Genomic DNA, 9,924 nt, shown 5'->3' with positions numbered 1-9,924 from the left:
TTTATCAAGTCTGTTTCTTGCAAATAAGTTGTATCCTTTTAGCCTTTTATTCCAATCATGTGTATCGTCCCACCAAGTTTCAGTGATTCCAATGACATCATATTTCTTTTCCTGCATTAGTAGTTCCAATTCTCCTTGTTTGTTGCTGTAGGTGGTGATTTCCCTTTCTATTTCCTGTCCTGAACCTTTCCTATATAATCAATAACTCAAGTTTGGGAAAATAATACAAATGTTTAATAACAAGAAAAACAAGATAATAATAAGGCAATTCGATTAACAATTTACAATCGAACCTTTCTTCAATGTCCTCTAATTAGATAAAATACAAATACAATCATAAGTATACTTAGCAATGATCCTTCATGGCAGAGAGAGAGAGAGAGAGAGATAGTCTTGACTCTACTTCATTTATACTAAAAATTTCACATCCACACCCACATACAACCCACGACTCCGCCCTTCTTCTCCGGTATCTTCTGTGGCAAATATCCAATCATCTTCAGGGTAGTATGAGCATTGTCATTGGCTGCATTGGTCAACACCTTCCTGCAGATGGCACTCTTGTACTTCTGGAAGAAAGTCCTTGTGTAGGTTCAACTCCATTTGGGCTGGCTCCAAGATGTTCATCAAAAGCATTGTGCACCAATATACATATCCATAGGCTGGAGACAGGATGTCTACCTCAGGAGCAATGGTATACAATTCAAATCCACAGGGGCAGTGTACATATGTAGATTACACTAGGACACAAAAACAGGATCTGTATTCAAGTTCACCACAGAAGGTGTGTGTACCTGTATCATCCAGGAGGCTGGAGGGCCTATACTCATTCCATATGTAGATGCAACCTTTACTTTATCACTAAAACAAAGGACATCACACAAAGAACACCGGCCTTCTCGCCTAGCAGGTTCACAACCTTGTACCTAGTATCTCTTGATAGAGTCCTGGAAATATCCAGCACTCAAATTTAATGCAGAGTTCAGTCATTCCTATGATAAATATATATATATTGTACCTGTTTGCCTCCAACATGCCCCCCTTTGTGTCTGAATGACACATAACTTTTAAGGAGCCACAAATCCGGAATCCTCTTCGCCACCATAGTTGATTCTTCTTCTTAGGGCAAGGAGTTTTTTAACACATTCACTCATCATTTGCCAACATTTACTCCAAAAAAAAAAAAAATTAACTTTGTAATAGCTTGATTTCTAATAGGACATTGAAGGAGGCATATAAAAAAATACACATCAAATTGTACATATGATCGTCACATCACACAAAAAAAAATCATTTAGATTAACCAACAAACAATAACATAATATAATTTCCTATAGGTTTCGCTTTGGAATCAAACAATCTTTCTTACTGTGCCCTCTTCTGCCGCAGTTCTCACATATTACAATTTCTTCTAATTCAATGGGAATTTGTACATTTGTGTCACATGATGCAATTTTGACACTGGCTTGTTCTTTTATAGTTAAACTCTGTACCTTTTTATATAGGTAACGGGTTACACAGCACATGTATATTTGAAAAAGCGATAAAATTACAGAAACAACAAGTAATATGACAATTGGGTGGATTAAATAATTCAGTATGCCATTTGCCGCATTTGAATGACCAAATATTACCTCCCACCAATAGCCCTTGGCATTATTTTCTAATAGATGGGTAACTTCCTTTAGTTCATTTTGGTCATGATGTAATAGAATTGTGGCATTTGCCTTTTCTTGATTAAGCTTCATCAATAAATATTCATCCTTATTAAATTTTACCAACCATTCTCCAAGTTCTTTTCCCATTCCTAGGCTTAAGGCTTGCAAATTAACTGGAGTGTGATATTTCAGATCCACTGACAGATTAGCAATAGTAGGAACTGCGTAAACCCAGTTGGGTGTCTTGATTTCTGTAACCCCACTAAGAGTGCACCATGCTCCCCTGGTTACAGATGTCATTACAGAACAATGTTGTGTTGTTATAGATACATTGGTAGTATTTAGGAGGAAGAAACAAATTCTTTGATGCCCTAGATAGAAGATTGGTGCTTTGTCTTTTGAGATTGATTCCCCATCTAGAATACACGTGGATGAATTACTCCAGCATTTGTCTTCAACCAACCTAAACTGTCCTGGCGTACATAAAATATTATGATTCCTTTGTATACAAAGTGAAATGTCAACCTGTTTCCATCTTCCATTTTTCCTAATCACCTGAGGATGTTCTAATCTTGGGTGTAATAATGTAGAATCTCCAGTTAAAATACCAATTGAACTAACTCTATGCATGAGCTCTAAAGGTGACTTAGTATATGGAATAAATGAAGAAGCATAGCATTTCTCAAAGTCATAGTTGCTGCACCCAACCCACGTGTTCACCCACCATTTAGAATGTGTAAAGCTCATGAGTTCAGGTAACACAGTAATTGCTTGAGACAACCATTCAAATGGCCACTGTACATCATAAATGGACTGTACCGCTAACTTAATGTTAGTTGATAATTCCATTTGTCCTTGTGTACAGACTAGAGCCCAAGACATATTTCTACCCCTAGTCAGTGTATCTTCCATTAATTCTTTAAAGTGTTGGATAAAATCTTTCGCTACCCCGATATAAGTGTTTACATGATCTTGTTGTAAATTGTTAATTATATCATTGATTTTTCTTTGTACTTCAAAACCTTTCTTGCTATTGGTCGCTATATCTACAAGTTTTGTCCTTAAACTACTGATGTCAGCTTCGTTAATTACACCCATACCTGTTCCTAATCCTCCCAACAGTGCGCTGAAAGTATCCCTTCGCCCTCTGTCATTCCTCGAATTAAATAGTTTATGCTGGTGTTTTATCCGATTTTCTGCATTCTTAGTGGTAAACCACCGATATAGTGCATGTACATGATTTAGTGTATATCCTGCACAAATTGGATAGTAGGTCTTTATCAACCATAGGGAGATATTAACTCGCCAAGTAACAAATGCATATTGAACGTCACTAGCAATGGTTTGAGTAGAATCTAGGTTGACCTGTAAAGGGTGGCCTTCTTCTAAGTACATTGTCCGTTGATTGCTGTCAGATTCATTGGACACGCATGGTTTGATTTGATCTGGAGCAGCATCAATAATGTGCATCTCACCTATTTCTACTTCTGATGTTCCACATGCCCAATAACCAACCATTTTCCTATAGGATTTATATGGTTTAGATAGTGAACCAATTATATAATTTTGCCCTTGCTGAACTGACATCTCAACCTCTGTGGAATCTCCAATGCACGCCTCACGATATGTTAAGGTGACCCTTTTTGGCCTGAACATTGGGTGTATATTATTATGCCAATATATTCCACATACAAACAAATATTCTCCTTCCTTTAAGTTGTCACTAAAGGACCCATAATCTATCCCCTTTTGTTCATTCTTGTTGGGTAACTTAGACTCTTCCCCCAACCAGTACCCAGTTTCATTTACATATATTGTAGCCATCATAAATGGTTGCAGTGATCTTGGATCTATATTTTGTACACCTTCCATATATGTTAACCTCTGGGTACTAGAACTGTGATTGACTCTCCCAAATGAAAAGACAACACTATACTGATTGCTGGGACCCTGATAATATCTCCCAGTTACCCTTTTACCCTCTGGTATCAGTCTCACTGTCCTACTTTTAACACCATTATTTTTATAGTTAGAATCTGCATCAATGTTTATGTCTGGGTGTGTAAATAATACGTTCCCATATTCCTCGTTAGGTAATATACCCTGATCGATATCTCCAGAGTGTTCAATGTGAGTTGATTCCATAGCATTGATGATCCCAATTGACAACAAAATTGCTGCAATTCCAATATCCAGAATCCAGAAATTTCCATCTTTTAATTCACGCTTCATTTAGGATCCTGGAAAACAAGAACAAGAGCGGCATCAAATTCTTATCAGTTATATCCGTTTACACTGATCTGCATGAACCCACTTTTCTATATCCCTTCTCTTCATGAATTTGACGCTTTTCTTCTCTGCTCGTTTAACTTTTACCACCTGTTCACTCAGCGTCACAGTTACCACATAAGGTCCTGTCCAATTTGCATCCCATGAAGATTTGGGTACAAAATTCTTTACCATCACCCTGTCACCTAGTTGTAATTTTATTGGTGGCTTGCCTGCTTCTTCCTTTGCCTTTGGAGCCATATTGGCAGCTGCAAAATTTAAATATTTTTGCACTTGCTCCTGTAACTGAATCAGGAATTTTTCCTTCTCTGCACTTTCTCTCATGGGAGTACTAAGTTTGGGATCTGCAGGATGGCAAAGGTTCATTACTCTACCAGTCATTAACTGATATGGGGTGATTGCTGTGCTCTTTGCATCTGTGCCCCGTATTGCCAGTAGAATTGCAGGCAGGTGACATAGCCAACTATTTCCTGATTGCAACACCATTTTCTTTAATCTCTCTTTTAAAGTCCGATTCATTCTTTCTACCATCCCAGATGATTGTGGATGATATGAGACATGAAACTTCTGTTCTACATTCAACATTTCACACATATTAGTCATGATTTTGCCAGTGAAATGGGTACCTCTGTCTGACTCAATGACTTTTGGGAATCCCCATCTTGAGAAAACTTCCCTCCATAATGCAGTTGCTGCTGCGGTAGCAGTGTCCTTCCTTATGGGCAAAGCTTCCACCCATTTGGAAAAAACATCAACTATCACTAGCAGGTACCGATAACCTCCTGGAGCACTTGGCAAGGGACCAACAAAGTCAATTTGTAATCTCTCCCATGGCCCCTCAGCCAAAGGCACCCTGGAAAGCACAGGTTTTTGTCCCCTCGGCCTAGGGTTCATTTGGGCACAGATTAAACATTCTTGGATAATTTCTGTAATAGTAGTTTTCATGTTCTCCCACCAGTATTTGGTTTGAATAAACTTTAACGTGTTGTCAACCCCCATGTGTCCTGTCAATCTATGGTTTTCTTTAGCAATATCCTTTTGGTACTGAGATGGCGCTACAAATTTAGGGCCTTCTGAAGTCTCTCTAAGCAATAGCTCATCTTGCAGGATATATTTTTGGGGCTTATCTGATGATTTTTCCTTAATTTTGCATTTGATTTGATTTAAAACTGGGTCTTTTTCCTGCTCTGCCGCCAAACAAGGTGTAGGTGTTTTATCAACAGGTAAACACTCTAATTCAACCTCATCTTTGTCCTTGTCCTCAAAATCTTGTTCTTCCCAGGCTTGCTTTCCCTCTACATCATAGGAAGTCCACTTTTCTCCTATCATTGCTGCCTCTTTGGCTAATTCATATACCTTGTTATTACCAACTGTAATTTCGTCACTGCCCTTTTGATGTGCCTTCACCTTTATTATTGCCACTCTTCGTGGTTCTGCACTAGTCCTTTCCCAAATGTTTTTCAAAACTGAACCATGTACTAGTGTCTTACCTGATGCATCACTGAATCCTCTTGTGTGCCATAAAGGCATGTATTCAGTAAGTGATCTTGTGACATATGCACTATCAGAGAAAATTGTGATAGGCCCTGCACTGAAATGCAAAATTGCTTCCCTCACAGCTTCCAGTTCAGCTCTTTGAGCTGAGAATTTCCTTGGGCATTTAATGAGAATTTGTTCATTTGTTTGAGGACACCACAGGGCATAACCTGTGTAAAATTGTCCCTCTCCCCAATACCTTGATCCATCGACCCAAATTTTTAGATCTTCTTTACCTGTCACTAACCTAAACACTTCCTGTGTCTTGGTCATGTGTAACTCCCCGCAGTCATGTTTTTCCCCTTTGTATTGCATCAACTGTGGCAGGATGTAGTTAGTATTGTGAGTCACTGTGATGTTCCTAGGTGTTAAATCTACCAACCATCTTGCTACCCTTTGAGAAGATACACCACTGAGTGTTCGCTCCAAGAGCATTTTGATAGGAGTGTGGGGTGTTTGGAGTATGATTTTAGAAAATCCTACTATGTACTCTGTGGATAGTATTGCCCAATGCACTGCCAACAGATTCCTAACACAATCATCAAATCCTATTTCAACAGGACTTAACAACCTTGATAGGTATCCAACAGGAACCCATTTTCCTTGCCTCTCCTGCAGCAATACAGCCGTAATTGCTATCACAGAGGCATGAACCTGTAATGCAAAAGGTAGATCTGGGTTTGGATTGCTCAGAGCAGGTGCTTGAGTGAGGCTGATTTTCAACCTTACAAAAGCTCCTTCATGCTCTTCCATCCATTCAAGTGGATCAGCTTCTCCCTTATCACCTTTTAGGAGTTCATAGAGGGGTTTTGCTTTCTCAGCAAATCCCTCTATGAAATCTCTGGAAAATCCGACAAGTCCCAAGAACTGTCTCATTCCTGTTTTTGTGTTTGGCCTAGGCAACTTCCTAATAGCTTCACATTTGTTGGGGTCAGGAATTCTCCCCCCTTTTGAAACTATCACTCCCAAAAATGACACAGACTCTCTCATCAGCTGGGCCTTGTTAGGATTAAGTTTGAGACCTGCCTTCTCAAGGAGTGTTAACAGCTCATTCAACAATGTGTAGTGCTGATCTTTTGTGTCAGTTTGGAGCAGAACGTCATCTACATATTGTACAATGCAATCAGGTTCTGAAAAAGATGACAAAATTTCAACCATACACTTATGAAAGTAGGTAGAACTGGACCTGAATCCTTGTGGCAACCGACAAAATGTTAATTGTTTCCCTTGAAATGTGAAAGCAAATTTGTATTGACAGTCAGGGTGTAAGGGAATGGAGAAATATCCATTTGAGATGTCTATTGATGAATATACTGTGGAGGAGGGTTTGAGTGCTGTCATCATGTCAGGCATTTTGGCAACCACATTAGTGACAGGAGGGGTACACTTGTTTAAAGCTCTGTAGTCCAATGTCGGACGCCAACCATTTGGTTTCTTAACTGGCCATAGCGGCGCATTATTGGTGGATTGGCATTCCCTGATGACATTTTGAATCAGCAAATCATCCAGTATTCTCTTAATGTAGGGGACTGACTCTGGTGGTATTTCATACTTCCTTTGGGTTGCGGGAACAGGACCCTCTACCATTATTACCATGTTGGACACTTTGCCACATTGGGTTTTTGAATTTGCCCACACACTGTTATGTTGCCACAAGATGTCAGCCAATATTTCATCATCTGTTCTCAATATCATGGCTGGATCTAAAGATTGAGCACCTTTGATGGAATCAATACCATAATTGTCAGTAACCATTTTTAAACAGCCTTTATACCGTGATCCTCTCCACAACATCCAGTTGCATAAATCAAGAATAAGTCCATATTCCTTCATAACATCTGACCCAATAATGGTACCTTCATGTGTTGGTGAAAGATATAAGCCATGCTCAACACATAGATCTCCCAGGTTTATTGTCACTGGTAAAGATTGTTCTGAAGATACTAACTGTCCTCCAAACCCTCTCAGAAAAATGTGTTTACCACCAGGGTCTTTAATCAAATCCAGATTAGTCAAACTGACAGCAGCCCCTGTATCCAGTAAAATGTTTGTACGATGGCCCCCTACCGTACCCTGAATACGGGGTCTCCCGCCCTTGTCCCTGCTAAGCTGACTCACTAGGGACAACACTGGGGCCTGACATCCCTATTGTTTTACATAAGGATTTGTTGGAGGTGGGGTCTTTAATTCCTCTGGCTTTTCTGCCATTGCCTTCCCAATCTTCCTCAGTTCATCCAGAAGTGGGCCATATAATGTAACTTCAGGAAGACTATGCTCTCCATCCCTTGCATTATTTGGTTCTTGTCTTTGCTTCCTATTATTAAAAGGTCTATTATTGATAACTCTTCTACTACTTCTACATTCTTTCATAGTGTGACCTGTGTAACCACATTTATAACATTTTCCAACAAACCTTACTTTGCCTTCATTTTAGACTACCTCTGATATCATCTTTTGGGGCTTGTTGTCATGACTTGTATCCTGAATCCAATCCTTTAATATATTTACAAAGGCTTGATAGGAATTTGCATTCCTCAAGGCAACCTTTGTTGGATAATCAACAAAAGTGCATTTGTTAGCCATTGAATATAGAAAACTGCTATCATCAGGAGACAGGTCAGGGCAGTTATAGGTAGAACGATATAATGTCAAATATTCACTGCAAAAAATAATTGGATCATCTCCTCTATTTAATTTTGTATTTTCTAAGGCATTAGTACCTCTCATATCTCGTCCCCCCATAACTCTCTTTAATTCCTGTACTCTGTCACTAGCATTTCCCCAATTACATTCAAGATCTGCAGATAATCCTCTGTGAGCTCCTACAGGGGGCTGCAGTTTTTCACAAAGTTGAGATGGGAGCCATACCCGAAGTAAGGCACATGCAGCTCTATTACCCAGACTGTATTGAGTCACTACTGCCTCTAACTTATTGGAAAGACTAATGGCTGAGGCACTTGTATTAAATTTTCCTAATATCTGGCATAGATTTGTCTTATCCTGTATGGATAGTGTTGTGGATTGGACTAAATTGTTGCTGTTACTAAGCAAATTGTCTCTCCTTTGTCTGCTTCCTCCTGACTCAGGAGTAAAGAGAGAGGAACTATGATCTGGGTTATCCTCAGGGTTATCAGCCGTGCACACAGGCTGCTCCTCCCCTCTTTTCCAATCTCTTTCCTTCTGATCAGCAGACTTGCACATTTGAGTACAATAACAATGGTTATTCCCTCTAGTACATTCTTGTGATTTCAATGACATAATACATTGTTCTTTTAGCTCCAATTTTACATTAGCATCATGCAACTGGTTCCTAAGTATTGTCATATCGTCATTATACTCTGCTTCCTTTCCTTCTAGCAAAGCAATACGCTGTTCCCTAAGTTTACATCTCTCCTTATACTCCTCCAGCTTATCTTCTAATTCACAATTTTGGTAATTCATATTGTCTACCTCATCCCTTAGATCTTCACACTCACAATTATGATCTTCAGCACTAGCAATAGCCAGACTGACTTCCTGTTCAATTTTGTCCACTTCACCTCTTAATTGAGCTTTCTCTGAATACCAGTGCAATTCCTTTTGCTCTGCAATTCCTTTCATCTTCAACAACATACACAAAACATTTGCTAACTTCTCTTTCTTTGCTTTCTTTTTCGACAATTTACTTTTGTTATCATTCTGCCCTTCACATTGTTTCATAAGGTCATTAAACTGATGTGTCAATGCATCATCTGCACAAGTACTGAACTGAGCAGAGGCATATTTTTCAATAAATTTACTGACTATTTCCATGTTAATTACGTCCAACTATTTTCACAGAAGACAACAAAAATAAACAAATCTGCTTTCCAAACAAAAATTACAAATTAACTAAACACAATACAGAAACCAGTGAATATCACTTCACTAAAACAGGGACTCAAGATTGAATATAATCTTTTCCCTTAGGCAATTACTGCCACAGTCTTGTGACTTTACCTATATCTGACCGACAGTGTCTCATGCCCTTCATCAACTACAGATCCAAGATCCAGGCCAAGAGTGATCTCCTATTGAAGCATAAAGCTACTTCCCCTTAACATGAGATTTAGACTTTTAACCTCTACCTCACTTTCTTCTCAGAGATGTCTGGTTTTACCCTTTAGATCTTATGAGAACTTCAATGAACAGGGTGCTACCCTAACTTTACCGGCAACAATTCAACAAACAAATAAACAATCCACTAAACAAATAGACAAACAGGCCTGAACCTAGCAGAAAGATATTGATAAACATAAAATATAATGAATGTATAAAATCTAATTAAAGGAATGTATGCTTACCAGATAAGCGCGTCCGCTCACTGATGAAGAATATCACAGAACTTCCAGTTAATATCTTAGGCGTTTCAGTTTCCACGAACCCGCGTGTCACTTGTCCACCGATAAGATATTCTCCTTGA

General features: G+C 39.0%; 1 protein-coding gene across 1 annotated transcript; it reads right to left on the bottom strand.

Annotated features, from left to right (window-relative positions):
• Positions 1-7,138: 7,138 nt before the first annotated feature.
• On the bottom strand, positions 7,139-9,645 carry LOC141161110 (posterior protein-like). The gene has a single exon (XM_073645885.1). The coding sequence runs from the start codon at positions 9,273-9,275 to the stop codon at positions 7,914-7,916; it is 1,362 nt and encodes a 453-aa protein (XP_073501986.1). The 5' UTR covers positions 9,276-9,645; the 3' UTR covers positions 7,139-7,913.
• Between the last annotated feature and the right edge of the window lie 279 nt (positions 9,646-9,924).

The sequence above is a fragment of the Phyllobates terribilis genome, unplaced genomic scaffold (assembly GCF_046119375.1).
Source record: "Phyllobates terribilis strain yellow unplaced genomic scaffold, ASM4611937v1 Scaffold_9__5_contigs__length_417890890, whole genome shotgun sequence".
NCBI lineage: Eukaryota > Metazoa > Chordata > Amphibia > Anura > Dendrobatidae > Phyllobates > Phyllobates terribilis.
Note: the sequence above shows the minus strand (reverse complement) of the source record. Positions and strands in the feature narration are given on the sequence as shown.